Source organism: Syngnathus floridae, chromosome 2 (assembly GCF_059516105.1).
Source record: "Syngnathus floridae isolate MCC-2025c chromosome 2, RoL_Sflo_1.0, whole genome shotgun sequence".
Classification (NCBI taxonomy): domain Eukaryota; kingdom Metazoa; phylum Chordata; class Actinopteri; order Syngnathiformes; family Syngnathidae; genus Syngnathus; species Syngnathus floridae.
This window is the reverse complement of record NC_142414.1, coordinates 2,391,344-2,412,181: the sequence shown is the minus strand read 5'-3', so window position 1 is coordinate 2,412,181 and position 20,838 is coordinate 2,391,344. Positions and strand designations below refer to the sequence as shown.

General features: G+C 45.8%; 1 protein-coding gene across 16 annotated transcripts in view; it reads left to right on the top strand.

The window, feature by feature from the left end:
- Nucleotides 1-20,838, top strand: part of LOC148401278 (tumor protein D54-like) — a 92,110-nt gene that overhangs the window by 53,089 nt on the left and 18,183 nt on the right. For 4 of the 16 annotated variants that reach the window (XM_088368628.1, XM_088368627.1, XM_088368626.1 and 1 more), the window contains 4 exons: nt 9,720-9,768; nt 13,648-13,744; nt 13,832-13,941; nt 14,087-17,811. The exons of 1 other annotated variant lie outside the window; for it this stretch is intronic. In XM_088368628.1, coding sequence (XP_088224754.1) covers nt 9,720-9,768; nt 13,648-13,744; nt 13,832-13,941; nt 14,087-14,410 — 580 coding nt within the window. In that variant the 3' untranslated portion in view covers nt 14,411-17,811. Of the gene's footprint in view, nt 1-9,719; nt 9,769-13,647; nt 13,745-13,827; nt 13,942-14,086; nt 17,897-17,926; nt 17,987-20,838 lie in introns of those variants that run through there. 11 more of the 16 variants (XM_088368636.1, XM_088368635.1, XM_088368638.1 and 8 more) reach the window with 6 other exon arrangements.

Here is a 20,838-nt window from a genome sequence, read left to right as displayed (position 1 = left end):
CGGCCTCTTCCCCTGGAAGTCCGGCCAAGTTTGGCGAATATTTTCTAAGTGCCAACGACTCAACCGTCGTAAAGTGTCCGCCTCGGCTGGTTCCCCATGTCGGCCACCACAAGTGAAAATTCGGCCTCTTCCCCTGGAAGTCTGGCCAAGTTTGGCAAATATTTTCAAAGTGCGAACGACTCAACCGCCGTAAAGTGTCCGCCTCGGCTGGTTCCCCGTGTCGGCCACCACAAGTGAAAATTCGGCCTCTTCCCCTGGAAGTCCGGCCAAGTTTGGCGAATATTTTCTAAGTGCCAACGACTCAACCGCCGTAAAGTGTCCGCCTCGGCTGGTTCCTCCGGTCGGCCAGAACAAGTGAAAATTCGGCCTCTTCCCCTGGAAGTCTGGCCAAGTTTGGCGAATATTTTCTAAGTGCCAACGACATTCATTTAGACATGGCGATTGAATGTTTACGTACCGGTAGTTATTGTCGTTGCTTGACGCGCGATGACTCGCACATTCGCTCAATACCCAGTACTTCCCCCCAGCAGTCATCGTCGCTGCCTGGCTTTCGATGTCCGTTATTGAGGTGAGAATATTTGAAATTGTTGCTGAGGATGCGTGTTAATGCGACGAACGCTTTATAATGATTCAGTTTCTCGCTGTTTGATGAGCCTGACGGACGCACACCCACGCACAATGAGATGCATGAGAAACGGCCTTGGTTACCATCACATTTGAAGCGATGAATACGAAGTTAAATTTTATGACTCGGTATATAAGTCGAGGTCGATTTTTTGCGGTCGATTTTGGATCGAAAAAGGTCGACTAATACACCGGCAAATACGGTATGTCTTGTCACCGTGGGATAGTGGGAACGTAATTTCGATCTCTTTGTGTGTCTTGGCATGTGAAGAAATTGACAATAAAGCAGACTTTGAGTTTGAGGAGAACTGTACTGCTGAGTTAACAGCATATCACTGCATCATACACCAGGAAGCACTATGTGGCAAAGTCCTGAAGATGGACCATGTAATGAGTGCTGTAACACAAACCGTAAACTTCATCCGAGCTAAAGGGTTAAATCACCAGCAGTTTCGGTCCTTTATGCAGGAGATAGATTCAGAGTTTGCCGACATTCCTTATCATATAGAGGTGCGTTGGCTAAGTCGGGGTCAAGTTCTCACTGAGTTTTTGAGCTCAGCAACGAAATCTGTCAGTTCATGGACAGTAAAGGAAAAGACTCCACTGTTTTGAGGGATGAAAAATGGAAATGCGAGTTGGCGTTTCTGGCCAACAGAAACAGCTCATCTTTAACGCCTTAAATCTGCAGCTCCAGGGACGTGACCACATGATCTCTGACATGTATGACGCAGTGAAGGCATTTCAAGTGAAGCTGCTTTTATGGGAGACACAGATGCAACAGTGCAACTTGCCTCACTTTCCCTGTTGCCAAGTAATGTTGAACCAAGTCAGCACAACTGTATTCCCCAAAACGCACTTTGCTGACAAACTGAGCACACACCGCGCTGAGTTCGTGCGGCGCTTTAGTGACTTTGAAGCACAAAAAAAGGGTTTTGAGTTGCTTCGCAACCCATTTGCTGTCGATGTTGAAACTGCACTTGTGCTGATTCAGATGGAAATGATTGATCTACAGTGGAATGGGACACTGAAGGCAAAGTACGGCACTGCAGGGCCCGCACAGTTCATTCACTCCATCCCTGCAACAATGCCCCAGCTCCGTCTTCATGCGGCTCGAACCTTGTGCATGTTTGGGAGCACATATCTGTGTGAGAAGCTCTTCTCAGTGATGAAGATTAACAAAACAGCACACAGAATTTGTCTCACTGATGAGCACCTGCAGTCCAGCCTGAGAATCTCCACAACACAGGACTTCACACCAAACATAAACCAACTTGTTGCCAAAAAAAAGGTGCCAGATGTCCGGCTGCAATCAGAGCATATGATCAGATCAGAGTTATAAGAGCAAAGAAAACTGAATGATTTAAAATTGAAAGTTAAAGTCCCAATGATCGTCACACACACATCTGGGTGTGGTGAAATTTGTCCTCTGCATTTAACCCATCCCCGTGTTATTTTGATCCATCCCCTGGGGGAGAGGGGAGCAGTGAGCAGGAGCGGTTCTGCGCTCGGGAATCATTTGGTGATATAACCCCCCAGTTTCAATCCTTAATGCTGAGTGCCAAGCAGGGAAGCAATGGGTACCATTTTTATAGTCTTTGGTGTGACCCGGCCGAACCCACAACCTTCTAGTCTCAGGGCGGACACTCTACCACTAGGCCACTGAGCTGGTTGTTGCGCATGTTGAGCATGGTTTTATATGGGGGAATTAGAACTTTAAATCTCGTTTGTTTCTCTATCTTAGTCATACTGTAAACCAATCAGTTTTTTTTAAAGTGAAGACAGATTTAATCCTTAACATCAGGAATTGTCAGACCTGGTTCGAAATAGATATCTTAAGCTCAGCTACGTGCAGGTGTGCGCTAGTCTAAATAACGAATCCCCGTAGTTTTACCAAAGACAGCTAAATATATCCGAGATTTTACAAGTGCAACAAATCAAAGGAAGATAGCCGCCAGGAGAAAAAGAGCGGGGTCATTCTGACGCCGTGTCTCAACAGATTACCGTATTTTCCGGACTATAAGTCGCTCCGGAGTATAAGTCGCACCAGCCATAAAATGCCCCAAAAAGTGAAAAAAAACATATATAAGTCGCTCCGGAGTATAAGTCGCATTTTGGGGGCAATTTATTCGACAAAATCCCACACCAAAAACAGTCATGAACGAGCAACAACAGGCTAAACGATAGCAACAACAGGCTAAACGATAGGTATGCTAACGTGACAAACACAAACAAAGAGCTGAGAACGGGCCTGACGTAACATATAGAGTGATTAAGGACAACTATTACATAAATAACATGTTTATAAAACCATCAGTGTCACTCCAATTCATTAAATACCAACAACAGGCTAAACGATAGGTATGCTAACGTGACAAACTCAAACAAAGAGCTGAGAACGGGCCTGACGTAACATATAGAGTGATTAAGGACAACTATTACATGAATAACATGTTAATAAAACCATCGGTGTCACTCCAATTCATTAAATAGCAACAACAGGCTAAACGATAGGTATGCTAACGTGACAAACTCAAACAAAGAGCTGAGAACGGGCCTGACGTAACATATAGAGTGATTAAGGACAACTATTACATGAATAACATGTTTATAAAACCATCGGTGTCACTCCAATTCATTAAATAGCAACAACAGGCTAAACGATAGGTATGCTAACGTGACGAACACAAACAAAGAGCTGAGAACGGGCCTGACGTAACATATAGAGTGATTAAGGACAACTATTACATGAATAACATGTTTATAAAACCATCGGTGTGACTTCAATTCATTAAATCCATCGATCGTTCTTTGTCAACAATGGGTGCGCACGGCTGAGGGCGCTTGCATTTCAAAATATTCCACAGGCTCATATAACGATAGATAAACTATATTTCAAATAACTATAATACAAGCCAATAATATTATCAAACCATCCGTGCATTTTAATTCCATTAAATCCATCGATCAAATTCCTCGTCCTTTGTCAACATCGCCGCGCGTGCGCCCTGACGTCAGCCTCGTCTTTATTCCACAGATCTACTACATAACTATATTGTAGCGTTAACAAAGTACAAGGATAGACGTGGGTTTGGTAAACGGCTCTTTATTAAACAAAACAAACTTCCAAGCGTGTGGCGGCGTGGACTTCCAGACAGACCGGGCGTGCGTAATGGCCATGTCCGAGCCCCGCGCACCGTTCGCGGACAACCACTCGGCCGAGCGCCGGCCCCCGACTCAATAGAGTAGGACCGGGCGTGCGTAAAAGCCATAATAGTTTTTCAAACCTTCTATGTCACTCCAAATCCTTAATTCCTTCAAACTCTTTGTCCTCCGTGTCACTTAGAAATGATCACCGCTAATGATGCCGTTGTCCTTGTGTGGGCACGTTTGTATGTAAACAACCGCCGCGCCGCGCTACTGACGTCACTTGAAATAGTAATCCATTGGTACATCACGGTTCTCCAAACTTTCTTTCTGCTGCTCGATTACTGTTTTCAGCTGCATATTTTACAACTTGAAGTTTGTAACCTGCAAAATATGAGTTTCTTTTTGGTGCCATTTTTCTTAAGCCCACCCAGTTGATGAGTCACGGCCAACGGTGAAATTTAGAGCGTCCTCATCCAGTTTCGTCTGAAAATATATTTTTTTTTCGGTTGTTTTATCAAAGTCAAAGTCTGCTTTATCGTTGATTTTTTTTTATATACTATGACACGCAAAGAGATTGAAATTACGTTTCCACTATCCCTTGGTGAGATAGAACACATATGCATACAAGCAACACAAAAAAAACCCAAGAAGGCACAAACAATGAAGAAATAAGAGTGTTGAATAAATGATAAATAAACAAATAATAATAAATAATAATAATAAATATAATAGGAGCAAAAATGGAGCAAGTGTACATACAGCAGACAGTGGACTTGGATATGGTGCTTTAAAGTGTTAATTGCTTTATTTGATGTTTTCTCTATTTTTTATGTTTTGAGTATGTTCAAGATAAAGATATAAAAGCATGTGAAGTGATCAACTATACTAAAAATAACATGGGAAGTGGTCAACTATACTTGTAAGTGATGTCTTAATGATCAAGTAAAAATTTGTGAAAAAAAAACATATATAAGTCGCTCCTGAGTATAAGTCGCCCCCCCCACCCAAACTATGAAAAAAAACGCGACTTATAGTCCGGAAATTACGGTACTCTACACGAGCTTCAAATGACTTTAGTGGGATTGCTGTCTTGAAGAGATTAAATTGACTCCTTCAGAATCAATTTCTTAGAGGCGGTCAGCAACTCGGACGAATATTTTCCCAACTCCGGCTTATTTAACTCTCGTCTCCTCATGAAAGCTGTGTCGGAGCAATGGGGCCAAAGAAGAGTTTAACCCTTTAGACGTAGAGTCGGTCGCTTAGGTTTGATAAGTGCAGGATTTGACATGTGGCGCCCAACGTGGGGCAACATTTTCAATGTTAGAAGCTGCCAATGTTACGGCTGTAACAAGAATGAAAACACATTCTTATAATTATCACAAGTGTCAAACCTGCACTTTTTATTAAAGCGACCGGCTTCCCGTTAAAGGGTTGAATAAGCCGGGGGTGAAGGGACTCGTCCGAATGCTAACCACCTTTGTTAAATTAATTCTAAAAGAATCAATATAATCTCTTTATGACGCCAATCCCTCTTAAGTCAAATGACGCTCGTGCTGAGTAACTTAAATTTGAGGCACGTCGTCAGAATAACCACGCCATACTGATGGCTCCCTTCTGTGATTTGAGGCTTTTGTTATATTTCGGATATTTTTAGATGTCTTTGTTGAGACCTCAGGGATTTGTTGATCTAGCGCACACTTGCCCTAGTTGTGCCAAAGTAACTATTTATATGGGTCAGCTCTACTTCGTTGCCGAAGTAGCGGGCCTACACGTCTTCATTCAATGAAGAGTGGAATTAATGGAAGTATGACAGTAATACTATTTGAGAGGAAATTTGATACATTAATCATTAATTCTAACCATATATAAACTCCTTGCTGTTGAAATGCTTCAAATTAATTATTTAAACGAATGATATTTTCAAACGAATTAAATAATCAGACGCAATAAAATTATCCTTCAAATAATTTTGAAGGCAATTTAATGCGTCAATTGTCTGAGTTAGATTTAAGCGCGGCCTGACAAGTACAGAACGGGCCCGCAACGGATGAATTACTCAATTGAAGTAAATATTTAAACAAATTAAATACTCAAACAGAATTAGATTATCCTTCAAATAATTTTTAAGGCAATTTAATGCGTCAATTGTCCGAGTTAGATTGAAGCGCGGCCCGACAAGTACAGAACGGGCCCGCAACCAACGAACAATTGAATGGATTTGAATCCAACAATAATCCAAGTAATCTAATTTAAACACATTTATTAATTGTATTTATCACGGTCCGATTTTATACCATAAGTACCTGGAACCGAATCGAATTGTCAAATCAAAATTAAACAATCAATCACATATGCCATACAAATTAGCGCACAACGAATTAAATGATTATACAAAGCCACATTTATTGAAAAAGTATGAAATAGAATTACAAATCTTAATTCCTCCAACAACTTTAACAATTTCACTCACTGATACCCGTTCAAATAAAATCATTCAGTCACAGAGTCATTTTGATTATAAAACAAAATACAGTAGAGTAGGAACAGGTAGCTACAAGTTGTATGCTATTTTTGGTGGACATAAAGTCGAGTGATCAGTTCGCTTTTATTTCTAAAAGTCAAATTTGGGAAATTGGTTGGCCTCGAGGGGACCGGCGTTCGCCCCCACGGCTGTCCTCCCCCCGGCTTAAACACAGAAAAAGCCGTTCCCCTCACCTAGTTCCATGTCCAATTCTTTGAGTAAATCCAAGTTAATCCAAGCAAGCGATCTTGCGTCATACTCTAAGATTCCTGAGGCTGAAAAAGGCCTTGGAACTCTCGCGAGCTTCTTCACGTATTATTGCTCTTTGGGAGAGAGAAGCCCCGCTGTTGTCTGTAGTGGCTTTTTTATAGGCCTTTCTGCCCCACCCCCTTACTGGCATCTATACTTCCCATAGCATAGGATTGCACAATCTCATTTGATCAGTGAGGGTTGCGCAATCCCTTTCTGCCTCTCAGGTGGGAACCACTGCTGGCTCAGCGTCCTTGCTTTGGATTGCTCAATCCATGTTTTTCCCATATTGGGCAAGCCTGCTGCCACCCTGGCAGCTGTTTCCGCTCTTTCATTTTTCCCTCAATTTATTTTCCACCAAATATACCGCCAACAACCTTCTGAGCCCTTTTTCCTTTCTAAATCATTCAAAACACTTTTCCATGAAAATAAAACTTGACTATACTGATTAAAACATCTCAAAACATTTGAATCAACCCTTTTGAATAACCATACTGATTAAACTATCTCAAAATATTTGAATCAACATTTTTTGAGTAACCATACTGATTAAAATATCTCAAAACATTTGAATCAACCTTTTTTGAATAACCATACTGATTAAAACATCTGAAAACATTTGAATCAACCTTTTTGAATAACATACTGATTAAATTATCTTAAATCATTTGAATCAACCTTTTTGAATAACCATGCTGATTAATACATCATAAAACATTTGAATAAACCTTTTTTGACTACCGTAATTTCCATACTATAAGCTGCACCGGCCTGTAAGCCACACCAGCTAAAATTCGGGGATATTTTAGTTTTTTTCTTACATAAGCCGCACCGGACTATAAGCCGCACGTGCACACGAGTTTTTTTTTACAAAGAAAGACAGTAGCCTTTTTAAAGTTTGAATAACATACTTTAACATGTCTTTCTAAACATTGCCTGTGACGCAGCAGTAGTACCGCAGCAACACGGAAGTGTGCACGCGAGTTATTAACAAAGAAAGACTGGACACAGAAAGCTTTTTTAAAGTTTTAATAACATACCTTAACATTTCTTTCCAAACACTGCCTGTGACGCGGCAGTAATACCGCAGCAACACGGAAGTAATACAGCACTAATAGGGCTGGATTAAAAAAAAACACATACCTGTGAAAGTCACTGAGCCGCGGCGGTAACACAGCAGCAACACGGTAGCACAGCACTAACAGGGCTGGTTAAAGAAAAGGGAAAAAAAGAGTTTCATCGTCTTCATCTTCCTCCTGTGCACTGAAACCATCGAAGTCTTCCTCAGTGTCCGATTGGAATAGCGTTAGATATCCTTCGCCTCACACTTTCTCAGTCTCTCTTTCGTCGTCGCTTTTATGCATTTCTTCGAGTGTGATGAGGGTCTGTTCATGCTAATCTTATTCATGCACGAAGCACTAAATTACGTTAAACTAGCGAGCGACACGTAAAGCTCCAGAGTAGACGGGACCACGAAATAAAGAAAAGGGTGCCGCAACACAATGTCATCAACGTCGACTGTCTTTAGCTTAAAAGCGGCATCAAATGCATTTCTTTTGTCCCCCATAATGACTGTTTGTGTATAAAAGCTTCCTTTCAGTAATGTCCGTCTTGATCGCGTTCTGCATGATGCGCGAAATGTTCAAAACACAAACTAGCACGTCTTCTTCAGCGCATTATCTCTTCTTCGTCTGTCTCGCTCTTGCTTACTGCTAGAGCGCCCCCTGAAGGCTGTATAAATCCATGAATACACCGCGCCGCCATTTAAGCCTCAGGGTTCAAAGTAACCTTCTGAATAAAATGCATTAAAAGTTCACATTCATTACAACTTGTTTTTGGTGCGCAAAATGTCAGAAGAATTGAATTTAAATGCTGATTGATTGGGTTTTAATACAATGCAGATGGTTCAAACAGCGCCACTGCTTTGTGTAATCTCTGAGTCACATGGCAGACTAAGAGAAAGGGTTTAGAGCACAGGTGTCAAACTCAAGGCCCGGGGGCCAGATACGGCCCGCCACATCATTCTATGTGGCCCGCGAAGACAAATTGTGCATCAAATTCGTGTGTCATTACTAGAATTGCAAATTGTTTTCACTTTTAATATCTTGTTTAAAAAATATTTGACCAGTTTTTACTCGTCTGATTTGAAAACGAGTTATTTGTCAGTTTGTTTTGTAGCTTTTACTGTATATAATATGAGGTGCTCATACATTTATTTGGGTTGACAGTCATAATGGCCCTCCGAAAGAAGCTATGACTACAATGCAGCCCACGAAAAAAATGAGTTTGACACCCCTGGTTCAGAGCCCTTTGACGCAGGTCACGTAGCGTGCATTCCTACTAAAGCTCATAATAGTCACAAGCAAGACAGCCAGAATAAGCAGCAGTCATAGTAGTGTTTCAAAATAGTATTTTTTTTTTTTTTTCCTTCAAGATACCGCACAACAGCCTTTTTCGAGTGTATAAAAGTGATCAAGTCATCACAAAAATCACGAAAAAAATCTTATAAACCGCACCTGACTATAAACCGCAGGGTTCAAAATTTTTGAAAAAAGTCGCGGATTATAGTCTGGAAATTACGGTATTTCTTATCACACCACCATAGTATCTAATGGCAGTGGGCACTCTTGGTCCAATTATGTGATAATATTGCTTTAAGATGTTACTGAATATATAGTAGTCAAGCAAAGAAATGAAATCAAAAATCTAAACATGTGCTTCCATGTGTAACTCAGAACCGACCCAGTGCCATTCTATTTATCCATATTTTTGCGAGTTCATCTTGTTTACTCGATTGCCCCTTCTGGTCTCATGTAAAGGTTTGGCACCGTCTCTTGGAAAAATTTGGAATTTCTGCAATACCAATTTATTCAATAATTCCATACTCACGTTTTGCACCACCTGCTACTAAAATTTGGAATTTCAGCCATGCCAATTTATTCCTGGGAACAATCCAATACTCACATTTTGCACCATCTTTATGCCCCATCCACCATGTATAATATAATAATTCATCCTTCTATCCATTTTCTATACCGCTTGTCCCCACGGGGGTCATGGGCATGCTGGAGCCTATCCCAGCAGTCGTCGGGCAGTAGGCGGGGGACATTATTAGTATTAGTATTATTATGACGAAAGTTAACATTTGTGAAATGTTGACGCAACACTTGTGTCACAGGAACTCTGCAACCTTCAAATCATTTGAGGACAAAGTGGGCAACCTTAAGGTGAGTAATTGTCTGGGTTATCCTATTAAGTTACAATTAAACATACAGTACGCCAGTAAGAGACAGGAGAACAAGAACACAACCAGAGCCAGTGTTTCTTCTTGTGCAAGAAGGGAAAGTGAAGCTCTTAGTGCTCTTCCACTTCCCCTGGGCTCCTTTTTATTGGCTTTGACCTGGAAAGAGGGGGCTCCAAGTCACACTACCCTTATATGGCGATGTTTGTGTGTGCGTGTGTCTTGAGTATGTGTGTGTGATGGTTTGGGGAGTGCAATTGTGCGTGTGTGCATGTGCGCCTTATAATCCAGTGCGCCATATAGTGCAGAAAATACTGTAGTAATATTACAATAAATACAATAACAGTTAAGGTGGGTGGCGATGAGCATCTGGGAGTAGGTGTCTATGCTCCAGTGAGAATAAAAAAACGGTCCCCATGTAGAGTTGTTGTCTGTTACCAGCAAAATGGGTGAGGGTATTTCGGAGAAAGCCTCCAGCCCCTAAGTTTCCAAGAGTTGTAGACAGATAGACAGATGGACTCAGACAGACAGGCAGATAGATACTTTATTGATCCGGGGGGGAAATTCAGTTGCCAGCAGTACGAATAAACAATTAAATCAATGAATTAACAGACAATATAAACATCGGACATAACAAAAATGACAAACAAAACAAGAGATGATAATAGAGCAGCAGTAGATAGTCAAGTCAAGTCAAGTTTATTTGTATAGCCCTAAATCACAAAGAGTCTCAAAGGGCTTCACATAGCCAAAAATTGACAATTATTCTCAAAGCATCACCTGATCATAAGCTCCCAAAAGGGCAAGGAAAAACTCAAAAAACCCCTGCCAGGGGAAAATGAGAAACCTTGAGAAGGGACCACAGATGGAAGGATCCCCCTTTCAGGATCACCAGGTTGTAATGGATGCAGAGAGGGCACAAGTAATACATACCGTATTTGCCGGTGTATTGGTCGACCTTTTTCGATCCAAAATCGACCGAAAAAAATCAACCTCGACTTATACACCGAGTCATAAAATTTAACTTCGTATTCATCGCTTCAAATGTGATGGTAACCAAGGCCGTTTCTCATGCATCTCATTGTGCGTTGCACTTAGAAAATTTGAACCGGGCGGCGTGCGCGAGTGCGCGGCCCGCTGGAAGTCGAATGAGGCTCCGCGATTTCATCCGCGGTGCTTATAAAGTGCCGATCCGCTCGGCGGGAGCTATTTTCGGCCACTTGGCGCGTGCGCACGGCCTCCCGGATGTGCCGGGCGGCGTGCGCGAGCTCGCCGGCCGCTGGAAGTCGAATGAGGCTCCGCGATCTCCTCCGCGGTGCTTATAAACAGCCGATCCGCTCGGCGGGAGCTATTTTCGGCCACTTGGCGCGTGCGCACGGCCTCCCGGATGTGCCGGGCGGCGTGCGCGAGCTCGCCGGCCGCTGGAAGTCGAATGAGGCTCCGCGATCTCCTCCACGGTGCTTATAAACAGCCGATCCGCTCGGCGGGAGCTATTTTCGGCCACTTGGCGCGTGCGCACGGCCTCCCGGATGGGCCGGGCGGCGTGCGCGAGCTCGCTGGCCGCTGGAAGTCGAATGAGGCTCCGTGATTTCATCCGCGGTGCTTATAAAGTGCCGATCCGCTCGGCGGGAGCTATTTTCGGCCACTTGGCGCGTGCGCACGGCCTCCCGGATGTGCCGGGCGGCGTGCGCGAGCTCGCCGGCCGCTGGAAGTCGAATGAGGCTCCGCGATCTCCTCCGCGGTGTTTATAAACAGCCGATCCGCTCGGCGGGAGCTATTTTCGGCCACTTGGCGCGTGCGCACGGCCTCCCGGATGTGCCGGGCGGCGTGCGCAAGCTCGCCGGCCGCTGGAAGTCGAATGAGGCTCCGCGATCTCCTCCGCGGTGCTTATAAACAGCCGATCCGCTCGGCGGGAGCTATTTTCGGCCACTTGGCGCGTGCGCACGGCCTCCCGGATGTGCCGGGCGGCGTGCGCGAGCTCGCCGGTCGCTGGAAGTCGAATGAGGCTCCGCGATTTCCTCCGCGGTGCTTATAAAGTGCCGATCCGCTCGGCTTGAAGCTATTTCCGGCTTCCCGGTGGTGCCGGGCGGCGTGCGCGAGCTCGCCGGCCGCTGGAAGTCGAATGAGGCTCCGCGATCTCCTCCGCGGTGCTTATAAACAGCCGATCCGCTCGGCTGGAGCTATTTCCGGCCACTGCGCATGCGCACGGCCACCCGGAATTTGAACAAATTTCGTCAATAAATTTCGCATATTTCTGATTGAATTTTGAAGTTTAATATAATGCAACAATTGAGCTCCACTTATACAAAGGATATATCATAAAATCGTAAATTTCCGTCGAATTTTAGGGGGTCGACTTATACACCGAGTCGACTTATACACCGGCAAATACGGTAATATGAAAATCAATGAAAAAATGGATGTCGGAGGTGCCCTCGATTGTCCTGGCAGATACAAAAGAAACCAGTGATTGAATAAATAAACCTCAGCAGACGAAAATGTCAATACAGCACCCGCTGTTCTGCCAGAGACGTCAGATCAGGCAGCTCTGCGCCCACAACAGAACCCGCCTTCCTTACCAGTTTGTCTAGGCGTGAGGCATCCCTCTTCTTGATGCTGTCTCCCCCCAGCACGCCACCGTAAAGAAGAGGGCGCTGGTCACAACAGAGTGATAAAACATCCCCAGCAAGACATTGCAGATGTTGAAGAATGCCAACTGCCTGAGGATGTACAGCCGGCATTTTTCATTCTTGCACAAAGCGTCCACATTAGCAGACCACTCTAATTTATCGTCCAGCAACACTCCCAAGATATTTACAGGTCTGCACTATCTCCACACAGTTTCCATTGATCCTCACTGGCTCAGGACAAGGCCTGGGCCTCCTGAAGTCCACCACCATTTCCCTGAACTTCGCGGTGTTTAGGTGCAAGTGGTTGGAGCCTCACCAACTGGCGAAGCGCCAGACCAGGCTCTTGTACTCCTCCTGTTCATCTCGAATACAGCCAATATTTGCAGTGTCATCCGCAAACTTCTGCACATGGCAGAACGCAGAGTTGTACTGGAAGTCAGAGGTGTACAGGGTGAATAGGAAGGGAGAGAGCACCGTTCCCTGCGGACCTCCCACGCTGCTCCTCACCGTGCCAAACCTACAGCCTCTCATGCACACATACTGGGGTCTGCCAGTCAGATCGTTCATGATCCATGCCCTCAGGTGTGAGCTTACACCCATCACCGACAGCATGGACTGAATGGTGTTAAAGGTGCTGGAGAAATCCAGGAAAGTAATCCTCACAGCCCCTTTTCCCTTGTCCATTGAGGAAGAGAGCGATGCTGCATGTAGGCAACAGTATCCTCCAACCCCCACCTACTCCCAATACGCTACTGATGGACCAGTGGGTTGTGGGCCAGATCCACTTGTCGGAAGGGTTTTTACCACCTTTTTTCCACTATTATTTCCTGTTATTTACTTGGTTCATCTCAAGTTAACTACCCTTTATCTCAACCCATTTGGTTTCAGGGGCCAAACAACATCGTTGTTGGGAAATGCTTAGGGCAAAATAATGTAATTACTAATGTTATACGACCCAAAATTGTTGCTTAGTGTATCTTGACATCCTGTATCCCGGAGTCCTAGCATAAAAATGTTCTGGTGTTTACCGCCTTGCTACTATCAAATATCAATCTCGACATACCCTAAATCACAACTCAAACAAAATATCTCTCCACCTGGTTTGCATGTTAGCACATCGTTCAGATTATTCTGTTAGCCGGGTCCGTCCGCAGGTAGCAAAACACATGGCCGTAGAAGCGCAGCTGGCGCTCCCATATCTGACAGTCAACACACCTCATCTCTGCCCTCTCCAGTACCGTCTGGTTCGACACACGATCTTGCCAACAGATCCCGAGGATGTGGCGAAGCAAGGTGCAAACGAAGGTGTTCAGCCGACGTCTTTGGCTCGCGGTCAGTGTCCATACTTCACTTGAGTATAGCACGACAGGCATGAACAGTGAGCGAAAGACGCGGACCTTCGTCAATCTGCTCAGATAGAGGGAGTGCCACACGGTCGACTTCAGCTAGCCCATCACTCCCTGTGCAAGGCTAAGTCGACGATCGACTTCTGCCTCGCACGAGGTGGAGCGGTGAACCACGCTGCTGAGGTAGGTGAACTCTTCCACAATCTCAAACCTTCTCGCCTGCCACGTCACCCGACTCAATAGCACCATCCAGAATCTCGCCGAATGCCTAGATCTTTGTCTTGATCCGGGAGACACGTAGACTCAACGGCTCCACTTCCTCACCCAGCGTTTCGAGGGCCCCCATGAGGACATCCAGTGTCTCCGCAAAGATCACCGCGTTGTCGGTGCTGATCCGAAAGTTGCCGAACGATGCTCCACAGTCCGTCCTCCCCACGACTCAGTCCTAAATCCAGTCCATATAAGCGCTGAAGAGGGCCGGCGCGAGCACACACCCATGACTCACCCCACTATCAACTGGGAAGAAGTCAGCGGTGGTGCCGCCGTGCCTAACAGCACACAATCAGTACCGGAATACAGAGCCAAGGCAAGGTGGACGAGGTGCGGATGGATCCCCGGAGGTCTCAGAGTCTCGACAGGGCGTTTCTACTAACTGAGTCGAATGCCTTGAAGTAGATATAGGCTGCTAGCAGCTTTCTATCGAATTCTCAAAGGCACTCTTTCAGGACGCAGAGAGCAAAGATATGGTCGACGGTGGATCTCTTTGGCGTGAAACCGGATTGCTCAGGTCGCTGATGCTGTAGCGCAATGTGGCACATTCTGTTCAGAAGTACACAGGCGAAGACTTTGCCAGGCACTAAGAGGAAGGTAACCGATAGTTTTTGCACTCCCGGATGTCGCCCTTCCCCTTCCATATCGGAACAACAATGCCCTGCTTCCAGTCGCTTGGGACAACGCCCGAGCTCCATGCAGAGCAGAGCAGGGAGTGCAACCCCTCAAGGGCGGCCTCCCCCCCTGTACGGAGCATCTCCACGTAGATACCTCAGTTCGCGGTTGCGCTTCTGTACTCCAGCTGGCCCAATGCCTTTCGGACTTCCTCAAGGCTGGGCACATCAGTGCTGATAGGATGGGAAGGCGCCAGGCTAGGATACCGTCCACGGATAATTCGCACCTGAGGGGGTTGACTCACTACAACCCCTGAAAGCACTCAGCCCTGCACTTCAGCCTGCCCTCTTCCTGCTGGATTGTACATCTGCTGCCAGTACTGCTGAGCTTCGCGGCCTTGGTCCAGCCGAACGAAGTTCCCGGATCGCCCTGTAAACCGGGCGGGCATCACCTGTAATCAGGTGATGCTCAACCGTCTCAGAGACCCCGGACCCGTTCCTCCTGATCCCAGCTGCCTGTAGTTAGCGGCATGCCCACGACGATGTTCGTCGTCCCGACGGATAGGCCACTCCAACTTCTCCTTGGTACGTCGAGTATGCTCTCCTTGGCAGCCCCCATGATTGAGTCTCTGAACCCCTCCCACATCGCTTGCGGACTCTCCGAGGAGTCCAGCCACCCAAGCCTCCCAGCCGGACTCCTTACATATGCCCCAGCCACGTCAAGCTCCCGTTGCCGGCCAACGTCCAGCCTTACTTGGCCAGGCGCTGCCCCTCTCGGGGCCTTGAGACGGAGCTGTAGCGTGGTGACGAGGAGCCGGTGGTCAGTATCGAAGAACTGAGCACTCCAGAACACCCGATAGGCATGCAGCAGGGACTATCATCAACCCACGAGAACATGGTCAATCACCTTCCTGGTGGGGCCGGTATTAGAATACCAAGTCCACGGCCACGGAACCGCTCTCTGACCAGCTCATTGGCCTAGTAGTACAGTGTTCACCCTGAGACTGGAAGGTTGTGGGTTCAAACCCCGGCCGGGTCATACCAAAGACTATAAAAATGGGACCCATTGCCTCCCTGCTTGGCACTCAGCATTAAGGGTTGGAATTGGGGGGTTAAGATCACCAAATGATTCCCGAGCGCGGCACCGCTGTTGCTCACTGCTCCCCTCTCCCCCAGGGGATGGATCAAAACCACATGGGGATGGGTTAGATGCAGAGGACAAATTTCACCACACCCAGATGTGTGTGTGACGATGATCATTGGGACTTTAACTTTAACCATAAACCAACAACCCTCAGCCTATAACTCGTGGCAAAGTCCAGCATCAAGGAGTAGTTGGGGTCGTGTTCCCCGTCGGGAAATGTTACAGAGCTGTGAGGACCGTTGCACGCCTCATAGCCACTCCTGGGGGTGCCTGTGAAAGCATTTAATTCCTCAAGGACAATCAGGGTGTCACCCCCACCCTCTGGACCACGTCCACCGCCGAGTTGAGCTTGGCTTCCTTCGTGGAGAGCTCACTCACCCCGGTGGGAGTGTATACCGTGACAAACCACACCACGCCCCAAGGAGTGAACGAGGCAGTCACATAATACGCTCTGAGACCGGCGCGACTTACTTCACCTGCGAGACCAGTCGGTCGGCCACCCTTCAAGGCCACCCCCTGGAGATGCCGGCCGTCACTCCGGCCTGACCAGTAGTAGATGTAACCACCCACTCTGGTTTCGCCAAAACAAGGCCGCCTCACCTCTGAGGGCCGCCACCACAATGCCCAACCTGTGAAGCTCTGCAGACAAGCAAGGCACGTCGCAGTCTTCCTTGAATGAGAGCACGTTCCAAGCGGCCGCCGAATAGAACGTCTCAGGTTTAACTGAAGGCTCCGCAATCCGATGTAGTGTATCGTGAGAACAGAAATTGTGCATTATAAATGGTAATGATGAGTTAGGGGGAAAATATGTGTGAATTAAGATGAAAACTGAGGAATTTCGAAAATTTTTAATTTTTGGTAATTGGGAAGTTTTGGAATAGGGTTGGAATAGTCAAAAGTCAAAGTCAGCTTTCTTATCAATTTCTCCACATGCCAAAGACACACAAAGAAACCGAAATTCCGTTCCCCCCTATCTCACGGTGACAAGACATGGCCCACAACAGACAAACAAGTAAACAAGTATAACAACAGCGTGCTGAATAAATCATGAATAAATAACACAAATAAATAAATAAGAGGAGCAAAAAAAAAAAAAAAGGAGCAAGTGCGCGTACAGCAGACATTCCAGAAAATAGCGCAACAGTGCCGGACGCTACGCAGAAGGGGGTAGCGAGTTCAGGGTCCTAACAGCCTGGAGAAAGAAGCTGTTGGCGAGTCTGGTGGTGCGGGAGCGCAGGCTCCTGTACCTCTTCCCAGAGGGCAGAAGGTCAAACAAAGAGTGAGCCGGGTGACTCACATCTCTCGCAATCGAGCTTGCCTTGCGGGCGAGATGGGAGGTGTAAATGTCCTTCAAGGAGGGGAGCGAAGCACCAATAATCTTACCAGCCGTATTCAATATGCGCTGCAGGGCCTTCAAGTTCTGTTCAGTGCAGTTACCACCCCAGACAGCGATGCAACTGGTGAGGACGCTCTCAAGGGTGCCACGATAGAATGTAGACAGGACTGCCTGAGGAGCACATAGACGCCTGAGCTTCCGCAGGAAGTACAGGCGGCGCTGAGCTTTCTTTGCCAGTGATGAGGTGTTTGCGGACCAGGAGAGGTCCTCACTGATGTGCACCCCCAGGAACTTGGTGCAGCTCACCCACAGCTCACCACCACAGCACCGTCGATGATCAGTGGCAGGTGTTTTGTGTGACCCTTCCGGAAGTCAACAACGATTTCCTTGGTCTTGTTGACATTCAGCAGGAGGTTGTTGTCTCTGCACCACGTGGTCAGAAGGTCAACTTCCGACCTGTACCGAGTCTCGTCGCCCTTCGTGATGAGACCCACCAGAGTCGTGCCGTCAGCAAACTTCACTATGCGGTTGTCGCTGTAGGTCGCAGTGCAGTCATGCGTCAGCAGGGTGAAGAGCAATGGACTGAGCACGCATCCCCGTGCTCAGCGTGATGCTGGCGGAGATTTTGTCGCCAACACGCACCACCTGAGGCCTCTGACAGAGGAAGTCCAGTAGCCAGTTGCAGAGGGAGGTACTGAGGCCCAGCTCGTCGAGTTTGCAGATGAGTCACTGCGGCACAATGGTGTTGAAGGCAGAGCTAAAGTCCACAAACAGCAACCTCTCATATGAGTCCTTTCTCTCCAGGTGGGTGAGGGCCGAGTGGAGGGCCGAGCAGATGGCATCCTCAGAGGACCGCTTGGCACGGTACGCGAACTGGAATGGGTCAATGGTGGCGGGGAGAACGGATTTGATGTGCTCTATGACAAGCCGCTCAAAGCACTTCATGATGATGGGCGTCAGTGCCACGGGGCGGTAGTCATTGAAGCAGGACGGTGCAGGTTTCTTCGGCACAGGAACGATGGTGGCAGCCTTGAAACACAAGGGGACGATGGCCTGCTGCAGGGAAACGTTAAAGATGTCCGTGAAGACACCCAACAGCTCCCCAGCGCAGTCCTTCAGCGCTCGACCCAGGATGTTGTCAGGGCCCGCCGCCTTACGGGTGTCAATAGCCGCAAGCGCCCTCCTCACACCGTCGGCAGAGAGGCGCAGGGGCTGCTCGTGTGGGGGGGGAGTGGTCTTCAGCGGGCAAGTGCTGTTCTGGGCGTCGAAGCGAGCAAAGAAGCGGTTCAGATCGTTCAGCAGACGGACGTCGCCCTCACAGCTCCTCGGCGCGGGCTTGTAGTCCGTGATGGTCTGAATGCCCCGCCAAAGGCCACGTGCGTCCTTGCTGTCCTTGAAGTGGGTGGAGACCTTGCACGAGAACGCCTTCTTTGCTTCTTTGATGCCTCGGGACAGGTCGGCCCTCACTGTCCTCAAGCCAGCCTCATCCCCCGCTCTGAAAGCCTTGTCCCTGGCCCTCAGCAGTCTGAGGACAGCCCCTGTCAGCCACGGCTTCCAGTCCGCGCGAGTGACGACGGATTTCGAGCAAGTCACATCATCGATGCACTTCGTGATGTAAGAGGTAACAGAGTCAGTATACTCCTTTATGTCCGTACGATCGTTGTAGGTGGCTGCCTGCCTAAACAAGTCCCAGTCAGTGGTGTCGAAGCAGTCACGAAGTGCATCGGAGGCACCCTCAGGGTGGGGTTTGGAATTTGGTTGAATTTCAAATTTGGAATTTTTTGTAAGTGGGAAGTTGTGGAATAGGTAGAAAAAAGATGAACAGTTGAACGTTGGAATGGGTTGAATCGGTTGACGAATGTAGAAGTTAGATTAGAAAAATGACATTTAAGAGAAGGTGAGAAGTTGTGGAATAGGTAGAAAAAAAAAGAACAGTTGAAAGTTGGAATGGGTTGAATCGGTTGACAAATGTAGAAGTTAGAATAGAAAAACGAAATTTTGGAGAATTTGGTTGAATTTCAAATTTGAAAATTTGGAATTTTTGGGAGGTGAGAAGTTGTGGAATAGGTAGGCAAAAGATGAACAGTTTAAAGTTGGAATGGGTTGAATCGGTTGAAAAATGTAGAAATTAGAAAGGAAGAATGAAATTTTGTGAAATTTTGCAGAAATCTTAAACATGAAAACGTAAATTTGAAATTGGTAATCTTGGGAATGTCAAATCTTCCCCAATGTAAATTGAATATGCTGAATGATGTGAATTTCAAAATGGAACAATGTAAATGTGAAATGTTAATTGTGCCATTAAGTAAATAAAGCGGTATATATGTGAATTTTGCGAAAACAAAAAATCTTTGGAATGGGAAAAATTTGCGGTAAATTTGTGAATTTTGCGAAAACAAAAAATCTTTGGAATGAGTAAAATGTAAGCGCTCTCACGTGAATATTTGGAATACAACAAAAGTGGAATGGAGTGAATTTGATGATTTATGTGGACGTAGTAGCGCGTTAAAAAAGTGCGATGAATCAAAAAGAACTAGAATTTGCAATTCCTGAAGAAATTGCGTGTGAAGGTCAATAAGTTGAATAAATACTTGGGGAATGCTGCAGAATGATGTTGAAACGAGTTGAATCGGTTGAAAAATGTAGAAATTAGAGGTGAAAATTGAATTTTGTAGAATTTGGTTGAATTTCAAATTTGAAAATGTGGAATTTTGGATAAGTGGGAAGTTGTGGAATAGGTACAAAAATGATGAACAGTTGAAAGGTGGAATGGGTTGAATTGGTTGAAAAATGTAGAAATTAGAGTAGAAAAACAATATGTTGGAGAATTTGGTTGAATCTTAAATTTGGAATTTTTGGTAAGTGGGAAGTTGTGGAATAGGTAGGCAAAGGATGAACAGTTGAAAGTTGGAATGGGTTGAATCGGTTGAAAAATGTAAAAATTAGAGTAGAAAAACATTTTGGAGAATTTGGTTGAATTTCAAATTTGAAATTTTTGGTAAGTGGAAAGTTGTGGAATGGGTAGGCAAGAGATGAACAATTGAAAGTTGGAATGGGTTGAATCGGTTATAAAATGTAGAAATTAGAGTAGAAAACGAAATTTAGGAGAATTCGGTTGAATTTCAAATTTGAAAAAGTGGAATTTTTGGTAAGTTGGAAGGTGTGGAATAGGTAGGCAAAAGATGAACAGTTGAACGTTGGAGCAAGTTGAATCGGTTGAAGTATGTAGAAATTAGAAGTGAAAAATGAAATTTTGTGAAATTTTGTTAAAATTTTACACGTGAAAACGTGAAATTTTTAAATTTGGCAAGTTTGGGAATGTCCCCAATGTGATTTGAATGTGTTAAATAATGTGAATTTCAAACTGGAACAACATAAATGTGAAATGTTGAATCTGCCTTTAAGAATGAGTGGGGAAAAATTTGCCGGAAATTTGTGAATTTTGTGAAAACGGAAAATTTTTGGAATGAACAAAATGTAGGCAACGGTGTCATGAATATTTGGAATAAGTGAAAAGTGGAATGGAGTGAATCGGTTGAAGTATGTGGAAGTAGTTAAGCGTCAAAAAAGTGGGCAGAATAAGTAGAATAATAATTAGAATTGCAATTTCTGGAGAAATTGCGTGTGAAGGCGAAGGCAAATGTTAAAAATGATAAGCGGGAAGAAAAAAGAAAATAAATTATGAAAATATAAATGGGAAAATGACAAGCTACAAA